The sequence below is a fragment of the Pteropus vampyrus genome, unplaced genomic scaffold, assembly GCF_000151845.1.
Source record: "Pteropus vampyrus isolate Shadow unplaced genomic scaffold, Pvam_2.0 Scaffold85, whole genome shotgun sequence".
Taxonomy (NCBI): Eukaryota; Metazoa; Chordata; class Mammalia; order Chiroptera; family Pteropodidae; genus Pteropus; species Pteropus vampyrus.
In genome coordinates this window covers 1,129,603-1,150,374 of record NW_011888866.1, presented here as the reverse complement: position 1 = coordinate 1,150,374, position 20,772 = coordinate 1,129,603, and the positions used below count along the sequence as shown (strand labels likewise).

Genomic DNA, 20,772 nt, shown 5'->3' with positions numbered 1-20,772 from the left:
GAGCTCTCCCCAATCCCTGCGTGCAGATGCAGGCGAATGCCACATCTGAGTCTCCACTAACCTGGCTAACACAAGTCGCCCTGCCGAAGTCATTCCGAGACCCCACTCTTCCCAAGTTGTGGGCCCACCCAAGCTACCTATAAATGGCCTGTCTTGGCTCATGCTGCAGGCTTTGCTAAAATCTCTTAAAGGTTCACAAAACCCAAATAAGTAGCATCTGGATTGGGGGTGGCCTGTTCCACTTGCTGAGCAGCTGCAAGCCCTGCACTAGCAGGAGCCAGTCTCAGTTTCCGCCTCTAAGCCCAGCATGGGTGGTGGCCATCTGTGGACTGTTTGGTGATTTTGCCAGGGGCCCCGAGAAGTGCACAGGCTGCAACTGAACTTGGCCTGCAGCAGGGTCCCTCCCACGAGGACCTAGCCAGAACATCATCTGGCTGCCTCCACAGACGACACGCCCAAAGGGCAGACTGGGAAGGTTCCAGAACTCTGCTAAAATGAATCTTTCTCATAGGGTCTGCCCCTTACTGGGCAGTCCTCACAACCAATTACCCCAAGGGTCAATCCCTCCCACTGACATGCAAATAGTAACCAAGGCTCAACTACAACAGGAGGGCACACGCACTAAAGACATATCTGGAGCACCCAGCTCAGGTGACCAGGGAAAACTACACCACTGGGCCCCACAGGATACTACATAAGGCTACGCTACTAAGACCAGGTGACTTAAGAACCCTACCTAATACTTAGAAACAAACAAAGGGAGGCAGCCAAAATCGGAAGATAAAGAAACATGTTCCAAATGAAAGAACAGAACAAAACTCCAGAAAAAGAACTAAAAAAAAAATGGACACAAGCAATCTACCAGATGCAGATGCTCAATTAACTTAGGGGAAGAGTAGATGAACTCAGTGAGAACTTTAACAAAGAGATAGGAAACATAAAAATGGAGATAGAAAACAAAACAAAAACAGTCAGAAATGAAGAATACAATAACTGAAATAAAGAATTCATTAGAGAGAATCAACAGTAGATTACATAAAGCAGAGGATCAAATCAGCGATTTAGAAGGAGGCTCAAATGAGCACAACTGTATTTCAACGTGACCACATTTAGCTCCTTGGAAAGAAACAAAAACCTCCCTCAAGATCACAAATGTGATGGGTTCACCATAGCGGGAATTCTGCTCTACTGACTCAGAGAAAAGAACTGGAAAATATCAAGTGACTATTGCTTGAGAATCCATAAGAAATTCTTCAAAAATTAAGCTGTTATTTCTTCATTCTATTATCTTATCTTTTTAAAGCTATGAAAAATGTAAATAGGATATTTCTATTTCTACAGGAAAGTTAGATCTTCAGTTTCAGTGTAAAACAATACTGCCCTGTGTTTATATAGCACTTTTCCCTTAAGAATTCAAGGACTTTACAGACATTACCTCATTCAACACCAGCAGGTCTGCAAACTCGATAAGAAATGGAAGGTTTTCCTGATGTATGAATAAGGAAACTGAGGCACATGCTTAACACTGAGTCACAGAGAAACAGCTGGAAAAATTGGGCTAAACTTTTCTCCTTGTTCCAATTCTTGGCTGTCTCTACTTATTCACACTGCCTGTAATTACAGATGGCGGGTGTCTAAATCTCCACAGCCCTCAAAACAAAATTTCAAGGCTGCCCATTTATACTAATTAAGATCAGTTTTCTCCTGAATTTAGTGGTATGTCTCCTCTCTGGAAGAGAGATTTCTGAAAACTTATACATGGCAAGAAAGGATCCAGATTTCCCCTTCTTGTACCAAGATCACTATTTTATCCTTTTAATCTTGTTCTGAAAACTCTCTACCCAACAGGAGACCAAAAAGTTTCTTCTAAATTTCTTAACCACTCTTCACTATTGGATATCTAAGTTGAGGCATGTTACTTGTACCCAACTACATTTGTCATTTGATTCACTTCCATTTTAAGTAAAATCCCCATTTTTCCAGTATCTCTTTAGATGCTCTTACTTTTAATTTTTCTGTGTACTGCTTCCTATGTTTGCCCAGCTTGTTTACAATGTACTCCTCAGGAAGTTCACAACATTATAGGAGTGTTTTGTCAACCTCACATTTTCTTATGATTTTTTTTTTCAGATCTATGCTTTATTCCTCTGTTGAAGCAGAACTATGTTCTTGTTAACAGTTGTCTAGATTCAAAGCTCTTTTTCTGGTACCAACTGGCACCTCTTATCTTTTTTGATGACATATAAAACCATTCCCTCCCAGAAACTTCAAAATTGCAAAGCCCGATCAGCTCTATGAACACTTTCTTTATTCACAGCATAAAGGTTTGAGTGGGTGAAAACGGTTTGCACAGGGTACCTCTAAGCTTCTCAGTTGTATGTATGGCACATGTATTTAATATAAATAAATAATTTACTTTAGAAAGAAATGTTTCAAAACCTAGATAGCCCAAGGACATAAAAGGTTATGGAGGTAACAAAGGCAGCCTTCTAAGGCATGAAATTTGCGGGCATTATGTGAAACAGGAAATCCTACTCTTTCACTGGGGAGAAATTATGGGCCTTTGCTTCAATTAAGCATTTTTATGGCTATCTTACACCACTCTGTTATAATTAGGTATGAAATAATGGGTGGAAGGCCCCAGGCATCCACTGGGTATATGTATTTGTATATGTATACATATAGACAAGAATCTATACAAAAACATGGGACAAACACATTCTTAGCTCCAGTTTGCCTACTGTGTGACCCTGTGTAAGTCAGTTACTAAAATTTCCTGTGCTCGAAAATGGGAAAAATGAAATAACATATAAAATATCTACCAGGTATTTAAATTCACTTGCATTCTCTCCCCAATGAGATTTTGCCTGGGCTTTGGTTCATTGTAGAATTTCAATAAGTATCTTCCTGTCTTTTTTTGTTTGAGGATTAGCATCTTCTTTATAAGAGAGCCAAAGCAGAATGGTCATTCACAGTTTAGAATAGCTGCTGGAAAGCCAGGACATGGCAGCTCTGGGTTCTATCAGCTATGATATATTTATTCCTAGAGCCCTTGAGAATTTTTCTCAGGTACATAGCTAGGTAGGAGTGGAATTAAGTGTTTAAACAGAGCAAGATGAGTTCCTCCACTACACTTATAGGACCTCTCAATGCAATTAAGAAGGGTCCAGAAGCAAAGAGATCATTGTAGTGTCTGTTTATAGTACAGTTAGGCCTTTCCAAATGCCAAGTGAAGTGGTAGGAATTATTACCATAACCTACACTATTACTATTACTAAAAATGTCAAAGCTATTGTTCAAAACCACTGTTCCTCATGAAGTTAACTCTGAGAACAGTAACAGAACTTTATAGCTCCTTTTAGCTAAGTCAGAGGCCTCCACCGAATTTTATCTACTTATATTCTTTTTTTGTATCAAGAGTCCTATTTTCTTGCCATTTGTTTACTCTCTACCTTTTTTCATTTGTTTTTGCCCTTGCCAACTCATTCTCTCTCCCCTACTCCCTTCTCCTGCCACTTCTGCTACATGTTTGGTTCTGGTTCACTCATCTTTTATTTAATTATCAGACATATACTATTCTAGGCCCTTTCATGTGGCTAGCCCATATCAAGCTATGAACTTTCATGCTCATACTGCCCCTCTCCTATGTTTAGGCCTCCTGTCTATTTAGGCCACTGGTTCTGCCTATCTCTGCCCCAAATCTGTCATCCACCAAGTCCTAGTTCTGCGTGTTGGGATATAAGCAAAAGTGGGAGGTGTACCGGATAAAAGAGTTGTGGCATGGGAACTTTAAAAAATGATGATGTATACACTCTCCTCAGTAAAAGGACCCTGAGAACATAGGGAAACCTAAAAACATTCCTATAACAGGAAAATAAGTCCGGGACTTGTGCATGGTGACTACAATACAATTAACACTGATGACTGAAGAAAATGATAAGAAAATAAGAAAGATGGTTATAACTCACAGGGCGCTTTCATCTACTGATTGCAAGGCTTACAGCCTTTAATTACCATAATTAAATACTGCTGTTATTTCTTGTGAAGCTGGAGCATTGTACCAAACAAATACTGAAGATACCAGCAGGGCAAGCAAGTTCCAGGCAATCAGAGTCAATCTTTAAGTCCCTGACTCTTAATCTTATGTATTCAGAACTACTTATAGAAACTACATCTGAAAAGCATAATTGTGCTCAATGCCAAAACTCTTTGTGCTCTGAAAAATCAAAACACTGTGATATAAGGAATGAAGCACAAATAAGACAAAACTGAAAAATGTATTTAGCTTAGTTATAGAGAAAATGTAAAACTCTGACTTTCCAATAGTGAGGAAAAGAATAATTTAATATTTTTGCATAGTCATTATGTATACAGTTGCAGAGTTTCACATTTAAAAAGTTTTTCTTTGTAAATTTGGAAATTCTCCAGCAATCTCAGGTTTAATAATTTGAACCATAATTTGCAAATAAAAACCCACCATGACTCTAGCCATCCAATTACATGAAACACTAGGTAATGTTCCCATTTTGATTCACTGACCATTGGATGTTTGTTTTCCTAGGGTGATATTTATAATGTAATTAAAGTCTAAAATATAAGTTTGTCTTCTGAAACTAAGAAAGATATCAAGTATAATAAATATGTGTACCAGAATGTTTCTTGTACAGTAACGTGTGGTCTTTAAGAGTTTTTAAATATGATCTTAGAGTTTAAATAGGTCTTAAAATAACATATTCTAACTTTTTACCCAGTACACAAATCTCCCTTATAAATTCCAGAATGTGTTAACTGTTCAACTTCTGCCTGAAAACTACGCCCCTGTCCAAAGAAATAGGAAATCCTATTGCATAAGACAGCTTATTTCAGTTTACAATTTGCTTCTTTAGTTCCTATAAGGTGTTTGGAAACAAAGGAAACAAGGTATTGCACTACTTTATTATCATTTGTTGAACTTATATTTGAAGATGTTAACACATGGCTCAGGATAAATGGGGACAGAAACGAGTTGCTTGGTGACGAAAGAGGTAAGAGAGAGACCAAAAACCCACTACCACAGTCTTTTAAAAAATTAATAGATACTGTAAAACAATGAATCCAAAATAATAATTTGTATTTTAAAAAGTAAAAAAAAATTAGTTATGATAATAATTTATAGTCAGGGCAAAAAATGCAAACAATAATAAAAAAATTAAAATGAAAACTTAAGAGTGCCACTGCTTCCCATTTCTAATCGTACCCTTCAAAGATAATCATTAGTAATTTTTTTGTAGATCCATGCAGATATTTTCTATGCTCATGTGGACATATCTGTATTATATATGTATTACTTGTACTACACAAATATGATCGCACTATACTGTTTTGCAAATGTGTTCACTTAAAATTATTTTGGGGTATCTTTCCATATTAGTATATAGGACTCTATCTTCTTTTTAATAGCAAATTACATGGTATAAATATACCATCATTTATTATTCAGATGTATATTGATGACATTAGATTGTAATTGATGACATTAGATTGTAATTGATGACAGTATTGTAATTGTTGTACAAAGAAAAAAATTATCTTCTGTAATTTCTTTCAATAATTTTTGTTCTAGAATCATTTGGAGTAATATGAATCTATCACTTAATAGCTCTTTAAACATTTGAAAATCATCACATATCATATGGGGAATAAATGAGAGAACACATTAAAGATTTGAGTCGTAATACTCTGGTATCAGAAATCAAGAAGGGAAATGAGTTCCTCGAAAAAAAAATCTAATATCTGACAACATAAAATCGATGCCTAAATTATGATGTATGAAGCTAATGGGATATTATACAATGATTAGCAACATGAAGACTATGTAGCATTATGACAAATAATGTTAAGTGAAAGAACACATGAGGTTGCATGTGAACTGAGATTAGCTATAAAATATGTCTGCATATTAAAAGGAGAGAAATATTCAAATGAGATGTAGCTGAGTTAGGGTAGTTAGAGTATGACATGGTGAAATCTTGTCTACTTTCTTGTCAACTGATCTATTTTCAAAATAAGTTTCCTTTTTTGGCCATCCCCAGAGAACATTTTTATTAATAACTTGGCAAAAATATAAAAAGGTATGCTCATCAAATCTTCCTAACTTCTGTCTGTCACCAGAACACTTCCTAACTGACTACTCTGTGGAAGAACTATGTTGGGCCCTGACATTTGAGATATAAGGGTGAAGAAGGTACAAGCCTCATTCTCAAGTTTATAATCTGAGGTGGGGGATATGCAATTACTATTAAAAACCATTCAACAGATAATCATCAGTAACAGAATCAGGATTGAAAAGTATCTCAATATTTAATAATAACAGGATAAAATAACATGACATCTAAGAGGTTTAGGTGCTCTAAATCAATTATGCAACCACAATATGCAGAAAGTCTTTGTTAATGGTAGCTTATATAAAAAATATGTAAAGGTTTCAGCTGAGTAAAACTCCATAAAAGCATAAAAGTCGACTATGTAAAATGGCTGTTAAAATAGCTAATCTAAATTAAAGGAAATATTGTGTCCAGACCAAGGAAGATAATAATCCTACTGTCTCCATATCCAGAGTTATTGGTGCAGTTTTATGAGGCTCATTTTAAGAGAAACGAATGCTTTTGAGTTGTGTGTAACAGAGGGCTCAACGGTGCTCCACGGATATGTAACCATATCCATATCCATATCCATATAGATATATATACATATATCTCAAATTTTGGCTCTATATGAAGAACAGTGAATTACCTTGAAGAGTGATACACTCTATGGCTAGTAGTAGTCAAGCAGAGATGAATGACTGGCAGTTAAGAAGCAATTCTTACACTGGGTGGAAATTTCTAACAGATCTCTAAAGCTCTTCCTATCTTGGAAAATCTTGTAGCTATCTTGTTAGCTGCAGGCAAGAACATTAAGAAGATAACACCCACTACAGTTTCTTTAAGAGCAGAGGAGAATCTTAGAAAGCAGAAAAGAGGTCAGGAATAACCACTGAACTTCATGTAAGACCTAGAAAGCTTTGTAACTCTCAGACGATTGTCAGAAGAGACACTGGGAGGTACACCAATGATGGCCAACCTGCCTGAGTATGAGTCAATAGCTGGCCTGACCACTACAAAAGAGCCCTCCTATTCCCACTGCAACAGATGCAAGTCTCAGAGGTTCCAGTTTTTCCTTGCTGCCTTAAGTGAATGGCGATTTTTTTAAGTCAACTTTCCTCCAATGCTCTACCTATTAAATCTTGTTTCCAGTGCATGGAGAATGCAGAAACTTCAAGAATCTACAATGTTCTGTATTTGGTGACATTATGAACCAGCAGCACAGGCATTACTCCTACATTAACAAGTTCGTGAGATTTTGTGGCTCCTTACTGAAAAGGGAACATTGGCCTGATTGGGTGGGTCTATTTGGAAGGGCTTGTAGAAGAAATCCTGAAAAATGGCCTGGTCACTTTCCTCTGGCCCACTCAAACTTCTAAGATGGACTGGATCTAGCATGTTTTTACCTGTGTTTTAGATTTGTGAGGCATGTACAAACATGTTTATCTTAAATAAGCTGTGATAATTATTACCTTGAAATTTATGAAACCAGGAACAACATAACAGTCAACTTTAAAATTTAGTTCTGGAAAGACAAGCCTCAAGTTATACATATGTCCAATGAACTCAGCTGCCAATCTTAAATCCTATGCCAGGGACACTATATCTAAGGATACAATCAATGAACAAATACATATCGTGAGCAAGAACTCATGTTAGGTTCAATGAAAGACAATACCCATCCTGGCCTCCCTAGGTTATGACTATGGCTGATTACTGCCATGGTCAGAGTATAAGATCACTTGAATAATATCCAGTGGCTCTTAAATAATTCTATATATCCTAGGAAGTGAAATTCAAATTCCTTCAATAGTACCTTCGGTAGTGGTACTTGAAATAAAAACCATGCTCACCCATTCACATAAAACTGTCACACTGAAGAAAGCATAAAGTAGAGGAACGTCTACTAATGTCAAACAAAGAAACTAGCGCTGAAGGATTTCATCTTCTGCAAGAGGTATTTTATAGGCACGACCTCCTTATGGATGGTAACATTTGATTAGTCAAAATATTCTTCTGGAAGCCAGTAAAAAATTAGAGCTTTAGGTAAAAATTAGGCATGTTTTAAAAAATTACAAACTTAATTTTTAAAAATCCTCAAAGGTCATAGGTAATATAATCATACTGATATGTCCTCCAAATTAATGAGAATAATGGATAAAAATGATAGTGTTTTGGTATTTCAGAACGTGTATTTTAGCATGTCTTTAAAACAGACATATAGTCTCAATATGGTAAAATATAGCTTACAAATTACCAACTCCTCCTCCTTTCTTTGGGTATACATAAAGAAATGGAAAGAGAATGAATAAACTACCAAAAAGCAAAACTCCCATACTATGTGTATTTCAGGTGGGTGAAAGCATTGAAAGGTTAGTTTGTAGGCACTGTAATGGCATCACAGGTCCCCAAAGCAACTTAATTGCCCCTCCAGGAGCCAGAGAGCAAGCGGCTTTTTAGTTGACTATATTTACCTATCCGGTAAGCAGGGGAGACATATGGTCTGGTAAAAGGGTAAAGTAGACAAGAAAATTTGCTTATTTTAGGGCTTCTGGTAAGCTATATGTTAAGTAAATGGAGAAAACAGACTCGACTTACCTGCACTGCCAAGCTGTTTATAAAACCTGTACTCTAAATGAAGCTGTGGAGCACGTGATTTTATTGGTTCCTGAAACCCAAGAAGAGATATTTTGATCAGATTTAGAAAAATCCATTCCTAGGTTTTCAGAGTAAACCAAAATAAGAACACTTAATATTTTATAGATAATATACATATGTGATAGCATTTTCTTACCACAATTTCTCTTTGAAATGATGAAGCTGAATTACATACAATCCTTTCCATGGATAGTTAAGTAAAAATATTCTGTATGAGCCATCATTCAAGGATAGCTCTCTCATCATGAAATATTCTCCTGAAATGTAGTCTCCTAGGAAACCAGACGCCAAACCTTTAAATTAAAAACCAGCGTGTGTTTCCTCCTTGTTTTATTATGAATTTTGGGTGGTTATAGTTGTATTATTTTTAGAGAAATGATATATGCTCAGGAAGAAAACTTCAGATATGTGAAAATTAAGAAGAAACTAGAAATAATGTGAGATCTTATTTTAAAGAGAAACATTATTAACATTTTGGTGAATGTCCTTCTAAATATTTATTTATATACATATTTATATGTAATATAGACTTAAAAATATTTTAAATAAATGAGATCATACTATATTTGCTGTTCTGTAATGTGCCTTTAAATTCAACAATGTGATGATGACATTTTTCCATAGCAGTTTTAATGTTTGTACTAGTCTCCTGTATGCACGTACACATGCGCCATAGTTTTTTGACATTTGTACTGTTTTCGGTTTTCAATATTATGAATAATAACTGTAGGAAAATTCTTACGTATATTTAGTTTTACATTTAAGATAATGAGATAACATGTAACTTTAATCAATATAGTCAAGCTTGCAAAAATTGAGTTTTCTAAAGGCCCCAGAGATAAAGCAGCAAAGCTACCACACTTTGCTCTACACCAAACTTCAAGAATTGGCTAGTTAATTATTCTGAATTGACAGTATATCAGACAACTAGTTAACAAGAAAATCAAACATTACCCTAAAAGGTATATCTGCATACTCATTAGGGGGGCTATTATCAAACACACAGACACACAGAAAATAACAGATATTGGCAAGAATGTGGAGAAACTGGAATCCTTGTGCACTGCTGGTGAAAATGTAAAATGCAGCTACTGTGGAAAATAGTATGGTAATTTCTAAAAAAAAATAAATTATCATATGACCCAGGAATTCCACTTTCCTGTTCATAGGAGCATTATTCACAATAGTCAAAAGGTGGAAGCAGCCGTAAAATTTATCAATAAATGAATGGATAAATGAAATATGGGTACATTTTGTTCCATACATAAGATGCATTATTATTTAGCTGTAACAAAGACATTCGGAAACATGCTACAACATGAACCTTGAAAACATGCTAAGCGAAAAAAGACACAAAAGGACAAAGAGTGCATCATTCCATTTATAGAGTGGTCAAATTCATAGAGACATAAAGTTGAATGGTGGTTGCCTGTGGCTGGGAACAGAGAGGAATGGGGAGTTAGTGTTTAATGGGAACAGAATTTCAGTGGAAGAAGATGAAAAAGTTCTGGAGGTGGGTGGTGATGGTTGCTCAACAATGTGAATGTACTTAATGCTACAGAACTGTACGCTTAAAAATGGTTAAAAAGGTACTCTACATATCAATTCTTTATCAGATATATGATTTTCAAATATTTTCTCACATTCCATGGGTTGCCTTTTCACTCTGTTCAGAGTCCTTTGATGCACAAAAGTTTTTAATTTTGATAAAGTCTAACTTAATCTGTCTTTTCTTGCTTGTGCTTTTTGTGTCAAATCCAAAGTCATGAAGCTTTTCTCCAAAGTATTCTTCTAAGTGATTTATAGTTTTAGCTCATATGTTTAGGTCTTTGATCCACTTTGAGTTAATTTTTGTATGTGATGTACAGTAAGGGTCCAACTTCATTGCATGTGGCTATCTAGTTTTCCCAATGCCATATGTTAAAAAAACTGTCCTTTGCCCATTAAATGGTTTCTTGTCCTATTTTTAAGACAGGCTTAAAGGAAAGAGGAGATTCTACAGCTTCTCTTGATAACTCATGCTGTTGTTCAACAAATTTCATGGTAAGAAGGTCTTTATATGTAATTTAAATCCTCACTGCTGAAACTTAAGCCTATTTCTCTTACGTCCTCAATAACAGGATAAAATAGCTCTGCAATAACCTGTGAATACTAGGAAGGTTATCTTCAAATAAAACTATCCAATCATTTCTTAGATTTCCTTTATTCAGGTAAAGTAATTTCAATTTCTTTAACCTCTCCTCACTGATCCTATTTTTTAGCTCACTGATCACCTTTAAAGGCTCTTTCTGAACCCACTTGCAGTATTCTGCATTTTTCTTAAGATACAGGGTCCATAAATCACAGAATTCATAAATTTCTTTGAGATTGTCTAGTCTATTCTTTTGCTTCTAGGAAGGTTTTATCTAAATTGATTCATGCAGACTGGAAAACAGTAAGTCCTCACTTAATGTCATTCACAGGTTCTTGGAACTGTGGCAAAACAATGTATTAACGAAACCAATTTTACCACAAGCAAACTGATGATATAAACAAGAGTTAAATTCCTACAGCAAGTCATCAACATGATAACGAAATGACACTGAAAGAAAAGTTGTCTGAGGACCTGCTGTATTTCATATCCCCCTAAGGAACTCTATAAAAAGAGAACTCATACCCTTCTTTGATTGTAAAACCAGAAATTATTAGAGTTAGACTTCAAGTTTCTCAAGATTTCTGTAGTTGAAAGAAAAACACATAAGGCTAATTATACTATAAAGTCATTTCCTTATTTATTTTAGCTCTTCAGAGAAAGATCACTCCTGAGTCTCCATTTGGTTCCACTATATCACCATCAAAGCAGGCCATTGTAGGATTTGTCCTTTAGCAAAATCACTAATAATTCACAAGGAACCAAACAGAAACAGTAATGACAAATTAATATGAAACCAAACAGAGGTTGATCTAAACACTAGAAAAAGGAGTGTTCTTTCTGGAGAAATAGTCTTTGGATTCTGACAAACCACAAGGGACAACAGATCCTTCTTCGAACATAATATTCTCAAAATTTCACACTGGGAATATTTATAAGAAATATTTGATCTGATCTTGGGTAACTAAGTTAGCAGAATAAAAAAAGTAAAAACTCTTTAGAGTTATAACGCTGAAAGTGGGCGTAGACATCACATATGTTCAGACGTGAGGGCTTTTTATCACAGATGGAAAGACTTACACCCTTCAGCACATAGTTTGTAGCCTGCTCAGTCAACTGGAGCTTCGAGGTGCTCTTTTGTAAGCACTATAAATAAAGGACATTGTAAATAGTCTATAGCTTGTGGAAGGCAGCAAGATTAACAGCATGGAAAGAATTTTTATTTTTTATTTATTTTTTACAACCATTAGAAAACCTCTGTTAAAAAGAACCGCAGCAATCTCAATGAGGGTTAAGGAGGGGTTCATTACACTATTTTGTTTATACTGTATATGATTTTTTTTAAAGGTTCTTAGATATCCACGAAACAAGAGCCCACAATGAAGGTCCAAACAAAGTAGAACTGAAACAGTACCAGCAGGGATTCCTTGTATTTTTATGCCAGATGCTGATTACATTTCTATAGAGGGCTGGCTATTTGCCAGAATCACAGATATTCTGAAACACACATGCCTGCCTGAAACCCTAAACCAACAACAAATGGCTACCCTGTAGGACTGTAATGCTTAAGGCCCATTTTGCTGTTGCAATGGAAAGAGCTCAATTACTGCCTTTATATCTCCCATGGAGAACAGAGACCAAGAGCAACAGAAAAGAGGTCTATAGACAAGATTGCTATCCTCTAAAAAGCCTTTATTTAAGATTTATTTGAAAGGGAAATGAGGTACTGAGACACACCATACAAGATAACATACAGTATAGTTTTAGCTTTAACTCTTGGCCATACGAAATAGGATAATAATTTAATAAAATGTAAGTGAAACGCAATGGTCAGTCATGTCAACAATACTTAATGCAAGTTTATCTAAATAGGTTGACTAGTATGAATCTGGAATGAAAAATCTAGATATAAGAATTGCCCTAACAGAAAGCTTCAAAAGAAGTCTTGATAAATAAAGGGACAATAACAAATACACAGTATTGAGGCAATATTTTAAAGTGTTTTAGGGGCTGTTTCTTCATCTCCCTAGTCCCATAGAATCAAAATTATTCCAATTTACCAAGGTAGTGAAACAGAAAAAGCAAAAACGCATATGAACTAGAGAACACTTTTACGGAATAATCAAATGTGTATATATTTTAAAAATGGTTAATCTTTTGATAATCAATCTGAGAAAATATCTGGCCTGCATTGTTATATGTATTTCACCTCTTACTGCTTCCCTTCCTCCAACAAGAGTTTCAAGCTAACAAACAAAACACTTGGTTTCCTAGAAGCTACCTGCTCTAAGCCCTGTTCCTGTACAGTTCTTCACCAGACAACTCTAACTCCTCCACAAACTGACAAGCTGAACAAGAGAATGGGAGCAAATCACAGAGCAGGTATGGATGTGGTAAGTCCCAATTCATTAGAAAAAACAGAATTCAATTGTCACAAGATACATTCTTTAACCCTTAACTCTTTTGTCTTCCAACGAAGCCCAAAATTACCTGAAAATCCTGAGAAACTTACTATGATTTAGTAGAACATTTATACACTTTCATAGAAACTAGTCATATGAAACATTCCATATGACTAGAAATGGCTCTGTTTAGTAACCTTAAACATAAGATAAAAAACTGTTTCTACTAAAATTGTTAATCCTCAAAAATAATGTAATTATTCTTTTTTAATAGGATGCTATTTTCAATGACTAGATTAATTATTCATAAGATTAATATAGACAGAAGCAATTAAACTCTGCTCCAAAGGACCACGTGATACGTTTTTCATATTTGGCAGTTTTTTAAGGCAATGATCAGATCTGGTCCTGTACTAAGTATATTAATAAATACCTTATATTTCAAAAATGGATCAGTCATAGTCAAGAAAAATGATACAATTTTCAAATGATTTTTCTTTTAAAATAGCACTGTGAAAGGTACAAAGTTCATAGAAATTACTAGTCTTCCAGTGATTTTTTTTCTTCCAGCTTTATTTTATTAATTATTTTTTGATTCATCATTGCTAACACTATAGTTAGCATCATCTAATGTCATGTAGTACACAGGGGAATCATGACTGTAACACTATATATATAGTTGAAGGTAAATGACCATGTGTGATCATATGCAAAGGAATTAAACATTAGCATTTTTGTAAATGCTCATTTTTGTAAACTATTTCCTGTCAAAAGATATGTGAGGCGTAAGAGCACGAAATATAATTACCACAAATATAGATTCTACTCACCAGTTTGATAGCTACATATTCATTGGTGTAGAGATTTTTACCTAGGGGAAAAATAAATATTTATGTTTTAGTGACATTTATTCTGAGAGATGCAAAGCAAAATCTTAGCTCACGGGGTCATGAGAAAGGTCACGTTCCCAATGCTATTCACATATATGAAACATGATTTATAAGTGAAAAGCTAAATGGAGATAATGAGACTCAGCAAAACAAAAACAAAAACAGTTTGAGAATTTGGAAATTTAAGTTAGGCACGAGAATTTTTTTAAAAAGAAAACAAATCTCTTTTTCTCTCACATATGCACATTTTGTTATTTAATATTTCCCAACTATTAAGCCATAAGGCAAACTAAGAAGAAAAAATGCCAGAATCTAAAAGATACAAAGATTTGAACTCCTGGCACAACAAGCACAAACCTTCATTTTTCTAACTCACTGACAAGTGGAGATTTTACATTTTTTGTCATGGTATTTAGTGTCAACTTTAGTTGGGATAAAGGACAGTGTGAAACAAAACCAATTATTTCACTACTCACCTTTTGGAAAACTTATTTATTATATGTAATTAAATGATTCTCATAGCTTTTCTGACCTTTCATCAGAAACTATAGCTCTGTATCTTTACCTGTTGTGCAAGAAGGAAACAGATCTCCACCTGGACAACACTTAAACATCTCAAAGTTCTTCCTGAAATAATAATGATTTTTCCTCTCAACTTCTTTACATGTATAAATGGAATCAATATTCTCCTAAATATCTAGAGTAAGAACTTGTGGATGAGGATGAGAGCAAAAGCTATCACTTACTGAGCCCATATTACACGCTGAGTACTTCACCTCCCCACCCCTATTGATTCTTGAAGACTTTAATTTCTACTGTTTAGTGCATAACATATAGGTTAGCCACTGCACTGGACTTCACATTGCTTCTTATATATTTGTCCCATCTTAGTCAGCTAGACAGACTATAAATATCTTGAGGGCAGAGATTTTATCTAATAGTTCTGTCAATGCCTTACAGTGCTTAAGACCATGCTCTGTACATCTCGGACAACCAAAACCTTAACTGATTAAAAGTTACTGGTATGTATGACTACTTTTTAAATAATACATAGAGGTTAAAGTTATACTTATATATATACATATACACACATATATATGTACATAGCTGAATATATATGCATAGAAAGGATATAAAGTTATATACTGAGGTATTAAAAAGATTCTTAGTATTTTGATTTTTATATAATATAGTTTTTATAATAAAAAAAAAAAACCCACTTCATTTGGGAACAAAAGTTGCCTGCAATGTAAGTTCTTATTTTCACCACGCTCTAGACATCAAATGGCCCTTTGCAAACTGCACATTTATACTATTAATACAGCCATCAGGTTGCTGAGTACCTTTATGAGTTGACGAGTACACTAATTTAAGAATTACTTTTGTCTGCAAATAAAATAATAAAAGAGGACTCACAGGATGCCAAACACTTAAGAAACCATTATAAGATGATAGGCACTTTTTCTCTATATATTAATTGCATTAATTCTCTGAAAGTTAATTTGTTTCTGATTAATGTCACCACAAAATTTTTTTTTTAAATTTGTTTGAGGCAACTGTGGAAAGGATACTAATAAGTGCGAGAGGAAAAGATGAGGTAGTAACAGCTAACTCCCAGGCAGATTAAAACTACAACTTGGCAACAGACTTTTTCCACAACAGATACGATGTTGCATAAAGATTTTTCAGAAGAGCCCTTCCTGACTCTGTATAAACATTGTTAGTGTGACCTAACATCAGTTTTAGCACAGGGCTGACCCTAAGACTTTCGTATCCCTTAAAGGAAAACGGTCAAGTTTAAAATTATAAATATGTTTAGGGGTCTTTCTAAATTGAATACCCCTGTCCCAGTTTTAGGAATAAGAATTACTAGGGGTAGGGAAGTATGGACACCAAAATTCACCTCTTACTCATTTACAGTACAGCATGTCTTTGCTGTTAAAGGAGTAACTTAATACTTGGAGTACACACTTAAAGTAACATCTTATTTCAATATATACAACCCTTGAAGTGAGCTGGTAGAGTAAACAGAGTAATAAACCTGGATTCTGATCTGTGAGCAAGAAAAGAGAGAAGGTAATTTCAGGAGTCTTAGGAAGGAAATTCTTATCTTTCTTTCTTCCCCCCAGCCACTTCCTCCCAGAGTCTTAAAAAATGAGTAGAATTTTAGATTAAAAAAGGGAGAAAGGCATCTCAGAGAGAAGAAGCTGCATGAGCAAACAAAAAATGAGAAAGTAGATGGTATAAGCCGAGAATGTTGGGTGGTCTGGGGGATAGATGGACCATAAGCTGTATCATGAGGATCAAGAAGGCGTAGAGATGGTCAAGGAGTGGTTAGGGCAACAAGGGAGACTAGAAAAGTAAGGTTGAGTCTACTTTAGGAAAGGCCTCGATGTCAACTTAAAGTTTAAAATGAGTTGGGTAGTGACATGATAAGATCTATGATTTTGAAAAACCATTTGTAAGGAAGTATAAAAGATTGACTAGAAAAATAAGACATGAGAGGTAAGGGAAAACATGTGAATACTTATTACCCAGCACATATCAGACATCTAAGATGAGTGACACTCAGTTCTTTCCCTTCAGAGACTATATTCTAGCTCCTCAAACAGGGCCTTGTGGTAAAAAGTTAAATAAATCACATATATGAAGAGTGTTAAGAGAGAAATATGAATAAGTCAGTAGAGAAGATTGGATGAGTATTTGGGTAAAGTGGCATGCAAGGTGAGCCTTGTAGGACAGACAGAGAAAATAAAGGAAATTTCTCACAAAAAACGTACTTTGAACAGTGAGAACATGATAGAAAGGAGACATGATAGAAAATGAACAGAATGTGATATACTGAGAGCGGACTAATATGAACAGAGCACAAAGTATACAGGGAGAAATGGTGAGAAGTAAAGTCAGACAGAATCAAAAGGGACAGTGTGTGAATAACTGTGAATGTCAGCTTCTTACTGAGTTACGCACAACCAAAGGTACGTGGAGGTATGGCGGGGCATAAGCTATAGGACAAATAAAATATACTTTTCCTGGATACTTACTTTTCTCCGAGGATTTGGGGAAAATCTTTTTTTATAGTAAAACAAACTTACTATATTATATAAATTGTGCATAAATTTCTTTTGAAGAAAAAATGTTCAAAAGAATCCTGGGCACTTATGGATCTGCTTCTTCCAGAGTCTAGGGGGGTGGGTCTCACTAATCAGTAACTTTTTCTCATTTCTCTGAGTTCAACTGGGCAGCCTAGTTTTCACAGTGCAGTTTACTGTCAATGGTGTGAACTTTTCATTGCCCATGAGGGTGGGAAAGGGTAGCTTTCAGGGAAGGCAAGGCCTGGGTGGAAGGGGATTTGGTAATCCAACTGCTTCACATATAGATCTGCGACAAGACTTCCTGTTTTTAGCTCCTGCATCCCAATTTTCCAAATTCCTAGAATCTCCGATTCTTGGGTCTATCTGAGGTATTCTGTTACAAACTGGCCTACTTTTCAATCATTCGGCATTCTCTGAACTGCTAAGTCAGTTATAACTTAACTATCTGCATTCCACTTTCCAAAATTTTGTTAACATTTCTCATCTGTTTTTATCTTCTCTTCTTTTTTTGGTTCTTTGGGTTTTCATGCTTTTAAAAAAAAAATCCCTTTTCTAAATATACTTTATAAAACTGAAGAGGCATCCAGTTCCATAAAATTCCACATATTATAATTAGTTTATGCATATATCTTTCTACCTCCACTAGACAGTAAATTTCCTGAAGACAAGAAGAATGTTTAACTCATCTTTTCAACTCTAGCAATATAGTATGTGATATATAGTAGGTAACAGATATTTGCTGAAGTGAATCAAATTGACTTGATATACAGAGAAGGTTCTTCTGAGAAAGTTCTAGAGCAACAAAAAAAGAAATCTGGTTTAGAATCAGATTACGGATAATCTTAAATGCAAATATAGGAGTTTCGACTCCATTTCAGCTGACTGTGAAACCACCAAAGGTCTTGTCCTAAAAGAAAAAGCAAAATGGTGAAAACTGTATTTTAAAAATACTAATCTGGTCCCAATATATAAGATAAAAGAGGATACCCAGAATAAGATGAATAAGAAGTTTTTACAGGAGAATGTTAAAAGAATAACATCTGCCACATCCAGTGTAATTATGAAGATCACAAGAGTTAGATAAGAATATATGAAAGTACTTTGTAAACTGCAAAGTGCTAGATAAATCTAATTTTTATTACTCCTATTATTATTGTAGGTATGAGGCAGTAATTTCTGAAAGAGAATAACTTAAAATAATAAGACATAATCAAGGCATTTTAAAGAACAAACTAACCACCTTTGGATTACATGTAAACGTGAGGGATAAGGAAAAGAGAAGGGTCAAAAATGCTCTTAATTAGTGGAGAAGACGAAGAACCAGGAGAGTAGGCAACAATCATTCCACTCCACCATGATGCCTTCCTCTAGGTTCTCACTAAATCTAAAATAACGAATTATGAAATGACCTTCATCTTCAATTTTCATATCTATATAAAAGAATATAATCTCAGAAATATAATAAACGAGAGCCTGTGTAACACCAAACATGATGGCTGATACATCACAAAATGCTAGCTTGCTTGTGTTAGCTTATTTTCTCTGGCGGCACCAAAAGAACAGAACACATGTCACCCTCGTACAAAGCAATTATCCTTACTCCTAAAAGGCACTGGAGGTGACTGGATAATTCTCCTGAGTTAAGCATTACTCGAATGAATTCTTTTGCCAGGGAGTATCATTAAGACTGAACAGGGCAATACAAAACGTAACCATGTTGGAAAGCTAGACAATCACTCAGCCACTATCCTCAGTGATATATGGCACTCAAAAATTTTGTGCTGGAAGATTTTAATTACAAAGATAGAGAACTAAAATTCGGGCCATTTAAAATGAATGACTTCTTCAGCTAAATATGGATATATATGAACATATATATATTGATATATAATATGTCAATAACTTTGAGAAAAGCAGGCAGTTTAATGGACAGAAAAATACCACTGATGAGATGGCACAATCCCAAGCACTCAAAGCTTTTAGTATCTCTTGCACAAAATCCACAATGCTTCCCAAGCTCACTTCCTGGCTATGGGTTCTTTTATTGTTAATGGAAAAGAAACTCATTACATAGTAGTTTTTGGAGCTTTATATTTAAACACAACCCTTCTGAAACAGCAGTCCTGGATGTGATGCTGCTCATAAAACCCACTGCATAAAGACTTCCTGTTTCAGTAAGTCACCTACAGAGACAACATTTACCGTAAGCTTCATCAGACACAGCATTATTTCAAAGAACCAGCAGGTCTCAGTTCTCAGTCACACTGATAAAGGAACATACAGCCTCGGGTTCTCAGTTTTAGTTAGATCTCCAGCTGTCACATTTTCTTGCCCTAAAGTGAAAGTAGTACATTTATAAGTTACTACCTAGAACTTATATTAAAAAAAAAAAAAATCCAGCCAAAGAATTTGAGGCAATTAGTAGTTAAAACAAGAAATCACTTTTATGTAATCCAGATTGGTTACCATGTCTATTTAGAGCAAAGAGGACAGGCTGGCCCGTTGCCTCCATCAACCAGATAGCATCTCTTTAAGTGGGCGGCAGGAGTAGGGATAAGAGAATAATAAAAGGCACCAGAACTTTAAAGCACAAAGTCAGAGGTCTTTCTCATTTTCACTGGCTTAATTCTACTAATATATTAGTATACTATGCAGAAACATTTCCCAAATAGTTAGCAGTGAATGGCAAAGATAATTTCTTCTTGTGCCAAGTTTTTTGAAGGGATTACTTATCAATATCGGTAAGTAGTTTATTATAAAAAATCTTATTAAATCTTGCTTAACCACTGGTAATGGTACAGAGCATGTTTACTCTTAACACGCTAAAACATATCTGTTTTCGACAACATTAAAATGTTTTCTAAACTGCGTGATGTGATCCATTAGTGGAGTGTGAAATAAATTCAGTGGGTCCCAACAAACACTATCTTGCAAGAAAAATAGTATAAAATTTAAGAAAAGAATATATCATATTTAGTAAGGATATTATTTATGAAACTTTTGCTTCAGATACATTAATTTGTGTATGTACTGAATCACAATATAATACTTTTTAGTGTGGGTCATGGTCAAAAAAATAAAAGCTATCAAAAGCCTTCTGAAAAGCAGTTTCGATTATTTCATTTTGGAATAAAAAGCTTAAGTTAGTGATTGGACTAGTTTCTACGACTTTCTTAGCTAATAAATGTGATATTCAGATCAACCTGTTAGTAAAAAGAACAGGGGTTTTTCTAGCAGCTGAGAGTCTGGAGCGAGGCTGAGTAGACTGAGGCAAAAGCAGGTGGAAGATGTCATTTTATAAATGGGATCAAAGAAAGTCCTATACCCTATTTCAAGAGGGAGAGCCTGTGAGGTATTTACAGAAGCCTGTGTTTTACTAAGCAAATGTGTGAAATTTTCTACATTACGCTGGTGAGAAAAGAACTAGAATGAATCACTCCTAAAAGCATGATAGTTTACAGAAACATACTAAAA

The 20,772-nt window shown here is 35.0% G+C and overlaps 1 protein-coding gene across 6 annotated transcripts in view; it reads right to left on the bottom strand.

The window, feature by feature from the left end:
• Positions 1 to 20,772, bottom strand: part of CSNK1G1 (casein kinase 1 gamma 1) — a 153,678-nt gene that overhangs the window by 60,885 nt on the left and 72,021 nt on the right. For all 6 annotated transcript variants that reach the window (XR_896046.2, XR_002781138.1, XM_011363345.2 and 3 more), the window contains 2 exons: positions 14,144 to 14,184; positions 8,721 to 8,790 (listed from right to left, as the gene is read on the bottom strand). Coding sequence is in view for 4 of the 6 variants with exons in the window: in XM_011363345.2 (XP_011361647.1) it covers positions 8,721 to 8,790; positions 14,144 to 14,184 (111 nt within the window). In the remaining 2 variants the exon portion in view is untranslated. The remainder of the gene's footprint in view (positions 1 to 8,720; positions 8,791 to 14,143; positions 14,185 to 20,772) is intronic.